General features: G+C 32.0%; 1 protein-coding gene across 1 annotated transcript; it reads right to left on the bottom strand.

Annotated features, from left to right (window-relative positions):
* Positions 1 to 353: 353 nt before the first annotated feature.
* OR51A7 (olfactory receptor family 51 subfamily A member 7) lies at positions 354 to 1,472 on the bottom strand. Its single transcript, XM_039847794.1, has one exon. It carries the CDS (start codon positions 1,290 to 1,292, stop codon positions 354 to 356), a length of 939 nt encoding a protein of 312 aa, XP_039703728.1. The 5' UTR covers positions 1,293 to 1,472.
* Between the last annotated feature and the right edge of the window lie 13,143 nt (positions 1,473 to 14,615).

Here is a 14,615-nt window from a genome sequence, read left to right on the forward strand (position 1 = left end):
ACATGGTATAAATTTAATAAATGCTATGAATAATAGTCTCAATTCATCCAAATTTTATCCATTCTTTAAGTGCTGATGGCTGACTCAACTCCAACTGCTCCATTACATAGTGTTGTGTTTCAACCACTCAAAATGTTAATTAAATCCCCGTAAACTATATCATATATCACCAGATGATTTTATCCTTTCTATTCAATATTGTATTCTTGACTTTATTATAAATTCTGTACTGCACAGTTTTTCATTCTTTCCTTCAGTCTTGCACGACATAGTGACCACTGTGGCACTGAACACATAGTAGGTGCCAATAAATCCTTACTGGCTGATAATTTATTACCTCACTATCCAAGTTCTTATCTCCTACATATGTTAAAAAACTTCCCCAACACTTTCTTCCGGATTTGTGGAGTCTTTACACAATACACAATGGGGTTCATTAGGGGTGGCAACAACAAAAACAAATCTGCAATAAGGATTACAACGAGAGGACTTTTATGCTTGCCAAAGCGGTGTATGGCAGCCAAGGTGATGATGGGTACATAGAAAATGAGCACAGCACAGATGTGGGAGACACAGGTATTGAGGGCCTTGAGTCTCTCTGCCAGAGATGCAATGCTGAGTACAGTCTTCAAGATCAGCATGTAAGACAGAATAATTAATACCAAGTCCAGCATAGTACAGAGAGCAACAAAGAAGCCATAGATAACATTGATCTTGTTGTCAGAGCAAGCCAGATTCATGGTATCCTGATGAAGACAGTATGAGTGAGAAAGGAGATTCTTCCTACAATATTTTAATCTCCTTAGAGTGAAAGGAAATGGAAGTACTAAAAAAATGCTCCTGATGGCTAAAATCAATCCCATTTTAACAACTCTGTTGCTAGTGAGGAGAGAACTATATCTGAGGGGATTGTGAATGGCAAGAAAGCGATCCAAAGACATAACTAGAAGCACTGAGGATTCCATGACAGTGAATCCGTGGATGAAGAATTCTTGAGCAAAACAGGCATTGGGTGAAATTCCCATGGCATTGAACAAGAAGATTCTCAGCATAGTAGGAAGGGAGGAGAAGGACAGGCCCAGGTCAGAGATGGCCAACATGGCAAGGAAATAATACATGGGCTCATGAAGTGAGGGTTCTGTCTTTATAATAAAGAGAATGGTGCTGTTGCCCATGATGGCAACCAGGTACATGAGACAAATGGGGATAGAGATCCAGATGTGGGCATGCTCCAATCCTGGGAATCCAATCAGAAGAAAAAGCTGGACTTCTGATTTATTGAAAGCAGACATAATGAGTGGGAATATGAGCTCTTTAGCCAGATCTGAAATCACATAAACAAAAAGCAGTCACATTTTTGGATAAAACTCAGTGTTGTGGAGATAAGGAGTTCTTTACATACTATACTTAGAAAAATATTTAGTATGATATTACTAAAATGTAATTTTCAACATTTATCAAAAGTTCTTAAACATGGTCATGTTCTCTAACATGAAAATTTCACTTATGGCCCTTTATCTTAAGCTGGTAATTTTCTAAAATATTTATCCAAATATGAAAATCATATTCAAGCAGAGTTATTTTGATTGAGTCAGTGATAGGCACTCAGAATCTCTCCCTTTGCTTTTCCATGTGATCTTCAGTAGTCCTCTTGTTGGCTTCATAACATGATCTCTGACTTGAAAGTTTAAAAGTAATAGTCTAAGAAAATAATCAGAGATCTTTGAAAATATGTACACTGTGTAAATAAATATTAAATGCTAGAATTGTAAATTTAGAGACTAATTTTAGTCTTAAAATTTTGAGAAAGGTATTCATTATCCACATTTTGCATGAGTATAAACACCAATCCAGGCTCAATAAATCATGAATATCTATAAAATATTAATATTGATTATATAATGGTTTCTAAAAGAACTGGAAGAAGTGGAGCTAGATACACCTTTGGAAGTTATGTATCCTTATTGTCTTCATGTTTGTACTCCTGCATAATAAAATGGATAGTTTCTAGTTCAAACATTGATGGGCCATACTTCAGGTTATTATTTTATTATTTCAAGAGAAAGTATTGAAGCCATATGGTAGCATCATGTGCATGCTCACCTTATCTCTCTTGATCAAATTATCTTATACTTTATCTCTGAGCAGATTGGTCAAAGAAATTCTAAGTAAAAACATTCAAATCACTTAATTTCTCTTCCTAATGTAAAATTTTTAAATCTGCCTAATTATTAAACTAAACCTTGATTTTATGGTGAGGGTTTTTATTGAAGAGTTAACACTATATTTTTAAAGGTAAAGTGGACATTCATACAACTTATGAATTTTTTTGAGCTTTGGGATATCCCAATGTGAATAAATGGTATAGATTACTAGAGATATACACATATCTAAGATAACCATCATAAATCCCATGTATATTTAGTAAGCTGATGAATATATGCATAATTAAATGAAAACTATTAAATTAATAATTTCATTTGCAACAAAAGGCAAAGACACAAAAATAGAGAGGCAACAGAAGACAAGCATTCACATGAGATGTTAACCTCACTTCAGAATTATTTTAAAATTCAAATTTCAATAGAAGAAAAATGATCAATCTTCAATGGAAAATATATGGAACAGAAGTTATTAGGGTCTTCTAAATTGAAGTTTGATTGTGAATTGATATTATATTTTATACTTCTTTAGAGGATAACCAAGAAAAACATAATAAACAACAAGCAGCCTTAGACCAAAATATTTAGTATTTTCTGGGTGCTATCTACAAAGTTATGTTTTGTCAGCTTGTACATGGAGTTGCATCTACTAGACTGGGAGTTCCTAAACAATTTGACATGTCTTATTTATCTCCCACAATGGCAGCAAACCTAATGCCAAGCTTAGAGGCAGTATATTTTGGAGAAGGTAAATTTTCAAATACCATGTAATCTGTCAGACTGCCTTTTTAGCACATTTTTTCTAATCCCTCCTTTCCAAGAGTCATAAGAAAAGTTTTCATTTTCAAAAACACTTAACCCTCATTTCCTTTATCCTCATTGGCAAATGGATACTGTTGTGCAGCTTTTATTATGTTAGTTTCTACAATGTTTATAATGCACTATTTTTATGCATACCTACCCAACACAACCCCCGCCCCCACTACCACCACCATATACACTGACTGCTAAATATTGAAAGACATAGATGGGATTTTATTTATCTTTATATATGTGTCACCAATATAGTTTTCGGAACATGAAAGCTTCTCAGAAAATGTGCAAAGAATGAATATGAGCTGAAAAAATGTAAAACAGAATCATTTTTTAGTGACTTCTCCCTTTCTTCCATAATAGTAACCAAGAAATATTTATGCTTACTCTGCTCACCTACACTTTCAATGGTAAACTTGATATTACACAGTATGCTTGTGAACATGGAGTCTGAAATTCAGGAGAAATAACTCGCTAGAGCTATTTCAATTCAGAAATATTGACACAATAGTTGGTATCTGAGGTCGGGAGGATAGATGAGATTACTAAGGAAAAATGTAAAAAATAAAAAAAAATTAAATTTCAGGTGGAATCCCAAGGAGCAGCAAGATTGTTGAGAACATCTTGCTCAAGAATATTCATTGATCTGGGGGGGAAACTAAGGAAATAGAATGTAATAAGTACTGAAGGAAGAGAAGATATCAAGAATAATCATCAGATGAAACATTGCCCAGATCTCTTAGAATTTCCATTTTTTAAGGTAAGAAAATAGCCCTCAAGTCTGATGCAAAAATATCTGGGTATAAATATCAGCAAAACAACTTACCATCCATGTGAATTTGGGAAAGCTGCTTAGGCTTCAAAACAGATGTTTGTTTTTCTACTTAATGTTGTAAACAATAGTGTCTATCTAAAATAGTTATTTTAGACAGTCTGACATAGTCTTTAACATAATGAAGATAATCAGTAAATACCAGCTTTTAATAATTATTCCAACAATAATTCTCTAACTATTTCTTCCACACGTCAAGTCCTAGATTAGCTGTAGAGGATTTTTTATTTTTTTAATTGACAATAAGGCTTACTTTTATTTGTCATACTAGCAAATAAATGGCATCCTACTAATATTAGAGTCAATAAAATCTTTTTTTAAGCTTCAGACCATGCAATCCCATTCCTATTCCATTTACGCACACATACACACACACACAAATACACACACAGGATCCACTTCCTCTTCTTCCCCATAGTCATTTCTTCAGATGTAAATTGTTTAAGAAAGCCTTAGGTTTAGGTTTCCAAAGGGCTTTTTAACTACCTCACTTACCAAAACTGGTTGCTCAGTATAGCCCTGAAAGATAAAAGCAAGAACTCTTGATTTTGACCTCCATTTTATCTAGATGTACTTACTCCTATTTCCCGCTGGGTTTTAGACCCTTGGGAGGAATTAAAAAGGCATCCTGCTCTCAGGGATCTTTCAGTGGCCTTGCATGGAAAGAGTCAGGTCTGGGATTTTAATTCTTTGGTGCTCAGGAACCTGGACTGAAGCTAGAGATACATGGTGAAGTGAAACAATTGGAAAACTATTCAAGTGAGAGGTAATGTTAGAGGTAATGTCAGAAAGAACATTGAGAGAGGAAACTTGATGTATGGCATTCATAGAAATTAAGCAATATAGCTAAAAGAGCAGGTTAGTTGTAATCAAAATATTTTAGTTTCTATTCGAGGTCACACCACTTTACTCTTTTCACCTCAGCTTAATTATCCACAATACGGAGATAATAATACACAAGTATTAAATATTTATGAAGCACTTTATAAACTATAAAATGGTTTACTAGTTATTTCATTTACTTCTTTAATTCGTTTTGGCAGATGTCATTAGATAAGCATTGAAATAGACATGCTTTGCCACTCGCTTTCAGGTTTCCCACCAGGTACCCCAAAATTACATGCCTTCTACATCATATATCACATTTAGTAGAAGCTATTTAAAGACTGTCTTTTGTGTTTCACTCATATGTTTATAATTTTTATACAGATCCTGTAGTGGTTTAACTAAATTAAATAATAGTTACTGAAGATTATGAAGCAATGTGAAGATTGATGATAATTTAAGAAAAAGAAAATATATATGATATGTAATATGTAATATTATATATATTTGTATTAGGTATTTAAATTATATCTATTTCCTTCTTAAAAAGAAAAAGTTTGGTCCAAAGAATGCATTCATTATTATTTATTAATAATAAACAGAATGATAATTGATAAGATTCAAAGTATAACAAAAAAAGACATAAGTAGGCTCAAATACAAAACACACATTTTTGTGAAGAAGAGGAAGAGAAAGTCAAAACAATAAGCAGAGATAAGCCTACTCATTGCTGGGTTCCATGTTTGGAGAAAATAATCATTTATCATCTGATAAATGAAATTAAACATTTTCCATGTGAAATAAAGGCATCTGAACCAAACTGACTTCTTAAAAATTAGAATGGGCCATTTGGAGGATATTTTTGGTGCCCAACCTATCCTCTTGTGACTTAACATTTTCATTACAAGGCAGCCTCATTGCCAACTGCCAATATCTGCATCTCTTAAGTTAGGGCCTTCATGGTTAGGTTCTGTCTATACGCAGCATTCCAAAGTTCTTGAGAACAGAAATACACCTATAAGAGCTCTAAACCACTAATACACACACATGTAAAGTTATAAATACCTCAGTTTCCTTCTAAACAGGCTCCAAAAGTTACCAAGAAGGAGTAAAACTCAGTTGTTGCTTGATAACATATCATTTATTGGCTACTTTTCTTTCACTGCATAACTCTTCCATGTCTTGATTTCTTGGAATCAGTATAAACAGATTCTTTTCCTGCACTTGAACCAAGCCAAAAGATGGCTATGGTCTAAATATGTGACAATAAATAAATCTAACAACAGCACTAAGAAGTAAAATGATGTGACCTAATTCTGGATCAGCATCTTATAGGACTTGTTAAAGAAAATTTAAATAGTAAAAACAAATCGATGAAGAAAAATAAACTTGAATTTGGATCTGAATTTAAGTGTCCATAAGAATAAAAAACAAACAGTTGAGTATAATTTGACCTACTCAATTGAAACAAGAAAAGAGAGGAAAATAAAAGAAAGCACAATACACAAAATAGAAGGTATAAAATAAAACAGCAGAAAGAATTCTAAAGAAAGAAATAACCATAGTAAGTTTAAAAGGATTAAACTTCTCAATTAAAAGACACAGAGGTAGGCACTGGACTAAAAACAGAGTTAAAAAACATATAATATTATTTTGTTTTCAAAAGATACATTAAAACAAAAACACATAGAGTATAAAAAATGATTATTAGGCAAATATAAAAGTAAAGAAATTATTCTAATATGATACAAAGAAAATTTAACACAAATGCAAATTAACTGCCAAATAATGACAACAGATACTACTAAAAGAAAAACTAAAATAATAATTTATTTTTATTATGTTATATAAACTTAAATCCATAGCCTCAAAATATATCAAGTAAATCAAATATCAGCTTACCAAGTCACACAGAATTTACCTTCCTACATATTTACTCAAAAGAAATAAACACAATTTCTCTGTAAACAATTACTTATATATGAACATTCATAGCAAATTAATAAATAATAGACAAAAACTTGAAACGACTCAAGGCCGTTGATAGACGAATATAAAAATGTGATAGGTTCTCCAGCAGTGCCATGGAAATGAGCAAGAATAAGTACCTTACAAACTGAGCCAAGAAGAAAGTAATTGATCCATTTTCTAAGAAATATCATTATGATGTGAAAGCAACAGCTATGTTTTTTGTTTGACATTCAATATTATTTTATATTAGTTTCAGGTGTACAATGTAGTGATTAGACATTTATATAACTTACGAAGTGATCCCCCTGACTGGTCTATGTCCACTTGTCATTATACATAATTATTACCATATTATTGACTATATTCCCTATGCTTTACTTTACATCCTCATGACTATTTTTATTTTATTTTTTATCACTATTTTATATTAGTTTCAAGTATACAGCACAATGGTTAGATATCCTCCTGATTGTTCTAGCACCCATCTGGCACTACATACAACCATTACAATAATATTGACAATATTCCCTATGCTATACTCTAAATCCCCAAAGTACCAGCTATTTTATAAGAAATATTGGAGGAAAAAATAGTCACATGGATTCAAGCAACTAGAATTGCATTTGATGGCCTCGAAGGTCATATTTCTTAAATGAGCCTTGCTGCTCTGCAGAACAATGGATTTGCATTTACAAAATTCAAGCTAATTATGAGGATGTTCAGAACAAAAACTTCCTGACCAACTTTCATGGTGTGGATCTTACCTGTGACAAAATGTACCCTCTAGTCAAAAAGTAGCAGACATTGATTGAAACTGATATTGATGTCAAATCTAGGATGGTTATTTGCTAACCTGTTCTATGCTGATTTAAGTAAAAAATGCACAAATCATTCAGAAGATTTACTTTCAATACCAACAGATCCACCAAATCTGGAAGGAGACGATAGAAATTACGACCGAAGAGGTGTTGACATATAACTTGAAAGAAGTAGTCAATAAATTCATTGCAGACAGCATTAGGAAAAACATAGAAAAGATTTGCCAATCTATTTATCTTTTTCTAGGATATGTTCATCTGAAAAATAAAATTGCTTAAGAAGACCAAGTATGCATTGGGAAAACTCTTAATGCTTCATGGTGAAGGCAATAGTTGTGGAAAAGCTACTAAGGGTGAGACTGAAGCAAAAACTGAAAGAGTTGATGGCATTTAGCCACCAGTGCAAAAATCTGTTTAAGTTTCATACTTTTAATAGTGACAAAGAAATCTTATTTGTGAAAAAGTTAGTATATTAATATAATGAAATATTATACAATAATATATAGGAATGAATTACAAAGGTATGCAACAACATGGATGATTTTTAAAAAACTAATGCTGAGTGAAAATAGACACAGAAATTACATAGTGCATAATTTAATTTATATGAAACTTTAGAAGTGACAAATATAATCTATAATGATAGAAAGTTAATCAGTGATTAACTGCAGCTGTGAAGGAGGGGCAGATTTCATCATGATGAAAATGTTGTGTATCTCTAAAGATTGCAGATCAGTGCTCATCTGATTAATTACTCATAAAAGATGACTTAAACAACAAAGTGGATCTGACAAATTATATCAAGTAGTTTCTACCATGAGCAATCCCAGTGCTGGGTACAATGGGCTCCTAAATCAGTAACTATGATAGCAGGCTGATCAAACTACAGTTTCTACTCAACAACAGCCTGGCTACTATAGATAACAATGTTAAGCACTTAATGTAGCATCATGTCTTGAATAGAAATAAGTCACTTGATGGAAAATGATTCCACCCTAGAAGTGGCAGCAAGTCAGTTTGATAGGAATTGATATATATAATAGGTGTGAATTTGCCTTTCTAGTATTCTATGGTTTACAGATGTTTGATCCACTAGCACAGGGTCTCATGTGACATTACTTCACACAAAGGGCTACATTTTAGAGCAAATAATTACAACAGTAGACACATGATCATGGTCCTATCACATAATGTACCATTCAAAAGTTTCCAAGCTGCTACAGAAATGGAGCAGGTGCAGTTGACTTGTCACCTTATAGATGAAACCCTGTGAAAATGGATGATGAATTCCAGATACAGTATATACAATACATCAACAATCATTATATGGAGCTGTGATCTCAATAATTAGCATACATGAATCTGGGAACAAAGATGTAGAAAGTAAGAGTGCCCCTACTTATCATCACTTCCAATTACTTATTTGGAAGTCACATGTGTCTATACACATACACACACAGAAAGAGCAAGACTAAAAAAGACATCCTTCATGCAAATATTCATCTAAGAGTCCATTCTCTAACGAACTCTACCTTAAATAGTAGGTCCAAACTATTAACTTCTGGAAGAGATGGGTTTTGGAGTTTCTTCTTTATGGAAGAAGTGAGTAAATGTCTTTTAAATGTTAGAGAAAGAACGTAGCCTTGGACATTTTTGAGTCAGATAAATAACGTTAATAATAGAAACATCCATTTTCTTCTTATTTTTAATAATATAATTCAAAGACTTCTGTTCCCAATTAGAATGTGGGAAAATATGAAATACATTAATTTCTATAAATATGAGAAAGTCTTGGATAGAATAAAAGTCATCATTTTCTATAAGGCAATAAAAGTGTAATAGGTACAAGAGTCTTAATAAACTGAAACCTTGAGAGGAATGAACTTTCGTATTTGAGATGAGAACCACAGCAGCAAATCCACAGCAGAGTTAATACAAAGAAAATCAAATCCAGACTCATCACAGTCAAGTCTTGAAGAAAACAAGAGACATATTAAAAACAGACAGAAAGTACATTTTGAAAGTATTGAAAGAAAAACTTGCCAACTAAGAATTCAATATTTGTCAAAATTATCTTTCAAAAAATGACAAAATGTACACATTTACAGATAAATAGAACCTTAGAAAATTCATAGCCATGAAACTTGAACACAACCAATGCTAAAGGAAGTTTTTAGGCTAAAGTAAAATAATACAGGGTGAAAAACTGAATAAATAAAAAAGAATAAAGAATGCTAAAAGGGGTGAATTTGTGATTAAACAAAATATTTTTCTTAATTTCGGTAAAAGATCATTTCTTTTTTAAAATAAAAGAATTATAATGTATTGAGAGACTTATAACATAGGTAGAAATATGTATTTAGAAATAATTGCACACAAGTTAAAAATTAGATGAATGACTTACATTGTTAAAAGTTTCTTACCTTATTTATGGGGCAGTGTAATATTAATTCATGGTGGACTCTGAAAAGTTAAGGTTAGATACCATAATCCAAGGAGCAATTACAAACAAAAAACAAAAATGTATAGCCAAAAAAACAATTGTGGAAATAGAACATTAAAATATATTTAAATTGATTTGATGTAAGTGGTCAAAAGAAGTGAGTACAACTATAACAGAAAAGAGAAAACAGATGGGACAATGAGGAAACAAAAGAATGATGAACATAAAACAAATGTATTAATAATTACATTAAATACACTAAGCTAAAGACTCCAATTATAAAACAGCACTAATCACATTGAATTAAAAAGCATGCTGATTACAAAAGTTGCATGAGAAATATAAAGACACAGAGGTTAATAGTAAAAAGACAGGAAAAAAAGAAATGTTGTGCATACCAATATGTACGGTGACTATAGCTGAGCACATGGAATTTAAACCAAGAAAAAAGGAGACATTTTGCAAGGATAAAAGAACTTATAACAATCTTAATGCTTAAACATATAGTAGGAGACCTTCAAAATAGACAAAGAAAAAGTAGTAGAGTTAAAAAGAAAAAAGACAATTCATAATCAGATTTGGAGATTTTAGCATTTCCTGGTTGAATGTTATTTGGTTGCATATGTAGGCAAAAATCAATCAAGCTAGTCACTTCAGATTTCTTATTATATGTAAATTATATTTTAATAATAAAGAATGGGCAAACACCTTTATTGACTATAAGAAAAAAAGGAAAAACAAAGATATGAAAAACCTAAACTAATGTCAATTAATTTGGAATTAAATGATTTTGGTAGCCTCAACTGCTTTCCCTAATCTCTGGGGCAGGCTCTCTTTGACATGTTCTGGGCCCCAAAATCTGTGGAACTGCCCAGTCTGACCTTTTTATAGCCTCATGGGAACCAATGAGTTAAACTATGGTCCTGAACCAGGCCCTCATCCTGATATTTCTAGGAAATTTCACAGGGAAATCATTTGTTTACAGAGAGTAGCAGAGCTAGAAGCATTGGTGTCCCCTGAGTGCAAAACTCAGAAGACAGCTCAAGGAATCTGAGATCTATAAATAAAGGTCTTGGGCAACACATGTGGTACATGAAGCTGAGAAGCCTCTAGCCTAAAGTCATTTCTATTTCTCTCTGTGGTAAAATGGTAAGTGCAGTAGGGCCCTAACATAATATTGTCTTATAATATGTCTTCGTCTCCTGAAGTATGTCTGAGACATGAGTACTCTAAGAACTGGGACTTTTTTCCTAGAGCTATGTTTGTCTGACAAGAGGAGAATTGAACTTAAATTTGAGGAAGAAGCTATGAGAATTAAAAATGCATTAAATCTCCTTCTGGCCTCCCATTTTCACTGTTCACTTACTTATGGTTCATCTTAAAAAGCATGCAGTTGTTCAAGCACAGACAAAAATGTTAAAGTCAAAACTCAGTGTGAGATAGGGACTGAGAAATAGGAAAACTAGTCTGATCAAAGGCTAAATTTTATCTGCCTAGCCAAAGAATTGAAAGGCAGACATTCTAGTTTCAGAAGTCAAGCCATGGATGACAGCTTTAGCCTCTAGACTAGAATCAGGGAAGGCTTTAGTCTTGGAAGAAAGGACAGGTCATATGACATTATGATCTCAAGTGATTAGAAGAACTTTGGAATAAAAACCAAATAACGACCTAGTTATGCCAAATGAGTCATATGCAATTGGAAAGGAAGTAATATAAGGAGCAGTATAAGGTAGTGCTTGGCATACAGCAGGAGAATAAGACATACCTACATTTGAATTTCATTTCTATCTTACTAGATGTTTCTTTCTTTCCTAGTTTATAAAACAGAGGTAATAATAGTATTTGCATCATAGGGTTGCTTTGAGAATTAAATAAAATAATGCATATAAAGAGTTTAAGATATCATTTATCTAAAAGAGAGTATTCCTGAATTTTAATTTATATTAGTGACAAAATTTAGGACTTTCAAGACAATCAATTTACTCAAGAAATATTTGAATAATTACTTTACATAATGCACTGTTCTTGAGAAACAAATGCAGTGAGCCCTTTTTGATGATAACTATTGCTAATAAGGTGTTTATAATGTTTCAGATTGATCCAGGATTTACCAACTTTATCACTTATCCTCAAAGTAATTCTGCTATTTTGCTGTCTCCTGTTTACCAGCAAGGCTATGAGACTTCACAGATAAATATTTTCAAGTTCACATAAAAAGTGGAGCAAACATTTTGAAAGTGGATCTACATGTAAAAATTGTCTAACATAATGTCTAGTACATAGTAATCATTCCCAATGTTCCTTTTTCCATCTTTTAAAATATCTCCTCTTCCCCCACCCCCCTTAGCTTATTAAGAGCCATCTCTTACTTTCCTCATCTCTGGATCTGGCTGAGCAGGTATTGATCATGTATCTTTGCTTTCTCTGTTTCATAATTGGTGCTACTCACTGAATTTGATACTAACAGTCTCTATTGGCCATTTATCTCTTCTCTGATGCAGTTTTTTTCCAGAAATAAAAGTGAAATGATTTCTGTTGCTTAAATTATCTCTGGAGGTAATTCTATTAGGGCATTGGAAATGGCATGTAATAAAGTTCAAGGCTTCAGCCATCTTTGACATTTATATTACTTACTACATCACTAATTTTTACATATCTCCACTAAAATGCAACTTCCTTGTGATGTATTCAACTTTTAAACATTAGTTAACGCAAGATAACATGCATTGTATAATTGGAAAAGCTTAAAATCAAATGACATCAGTTCAAACCTCATGTCTATTCATAACAATATGTTTTTTCAAAAAATTAATCTATGCTTCGGTTCTCAAATTTAGAAATCAAGAATAATAATACCATGTGAGGATTAAATGAAATGAAAAATGTAAAATATCTAACATAATGCAATAAAAGTTAATGTCCACCCCTCCCATTTCCTTATTTTGTCTTTCAATTCATCCTAATTTTCTTTCTCTCTTCTCCAGACCTTAGCATCTGGGGATAAAATAAAGTGTCCTATCCATCTATATATCTATAAAGTGACTTATTTTTTTATATATTTAATAATTACAAAACGACATATACAAAGGCTAATGAGCTATCCTGATAAGAGTATTTTTTTATTTTATGTATTTTATTTATTGCACTCAAATTGAATTATTTCACTATTTTATAAAGACATTCTTTTAAACTAATGCTAACCCCAATATCTTTTAATAAGTTGTATTTTTATTCTTTTTTAATTTTTTTATTTCAATATAGTTGGTATACAATATTATATTGGTTATATCAGTTTCAGGTATACATTATAATGGTTAGATATTTTTATACCTTACAATGTGGTCACTCCATTAATTCTAGTGAACATCTGTCACCATGTAAACTTATTACAATATTATTGTCTATATTCCCCTTCCCCTTTCCTCTCATTTCCTACCTTCCCTCTTCTAATAATCAACCCTTTGGCCTCTGTTTCTTTGAGACTGTTTTTGTTTTATTTTTTTGTTTATTTTTGTTTTGTTTTGTTTTCACATATAAGTGAAACCATAGAGTACTTTTGTCTTTCTTTCCCGGACTTATTTCACTTAGCATAATACCCTCTAGATCCTTCCATGGTGTCAAAAGAGGCAAGATTTCATTCTTTTTTATTGCTGTGTAATATTCCATTATATAGATATAGATATAGATATAGATATAGATATAGATATAGATATAGATATAGATATAGATATATATCTCACATCTCCTTTAGATATATATTTTTTAAATACAGAAAATATTTTGTTAAATCAATAAATATACTAATAGTGTCTTAATAAAGATTATTTATTCATTTATCTATTTTATCAAATAAATATTTATTGAAGGTTTACTTTATGCCAGAGGTAAACAAAGTAAAATTAGTTCTGTAATTGAATTTGTCTTCTTATGGTAAAGACTAGGAAAAAAAAACTATTTCAAAGAAACAAGAGCAAAAGAATAGAGTGTGACTGAGGCAGCTAGAGTGTTCAGAGAAGGCCTTTCTGGGGATGTGATTTTGAGAAAGAGTAGTTAGTGCCTAGGAAATATAAATTATAATAGTCCTGAGATGGGAAGACTGTTGAGATATTTGAGCAAAACGGAGTGGAGTGTGGTTGTAGCACATGAGAGAGGTTTCTAGAGGTCTTATTTTATTAGGCCTAATCAGCTATATTAAGAATTATAGATTTTATTATAAACATGAAGGAAAATACCAAAGGAGTGAGAGATTAGATATATAATAAAAACTTCCCTATTTATGATTTTGCTACCTTTATGTTGATAATTAAACTTTTAAACAAAAGTTTATGTAATCTGTATATTACATAGACAAATTTTGTAAGTGGGCTGGGGGATTAACACTGACTTTGAAAATGGCATATAGAATGAAGTTGAGAAAAACGCCAGGAGAATTAAGAAGAGAGACAAGAAATGAGCAGAACTCTATGTTCCCAAAGTCAGAGTGTTATATCTATGCTGAATAAAGATTGACTTTAAGAGGATATTTAGAGGATATTAAATGCTTTGTGAGTTAAAGGAATTTGTTATTATGATATTGTGACTTATAATAAGAAATATATATTTGGTCTTCATCCCAGTTCCTGGCACCAAACTCCTTTGGAATTTCCTAAGTGATTAAATCAGTAAAGGTGTCATGTTAATGAGGTGACTTTTGGGTCCCACTTAAGACTAGAGACTGGTTGCCAGAACCAAGCATGTCATTAGAGGGTTGA

This window comes from Pteropus medius, unplaced genomic scaffold (genome assembly GCF_902729225.1).
Source record: "Pteropus medius unplaced genomic scaffold, Ma_sr-lr_union100, whole genome shotgun sequence".
Classification (NCBI taxonomy): Eukaryota; Metazoa; Chordata; class Mammalia; order Chiroptera; family Pteropodidae; genus Pteropus; species Pteropus medius.

Excerpts from the sequence above, each read along its gene's own strand:
- OR51A7 (XM_039847794.1), bottom strand. The coding sequence starts at position 1,292 with ATGTCTGCTTTCAATAAATCAGAAGTCCAGCTTTTTCTTCTGATTGGA.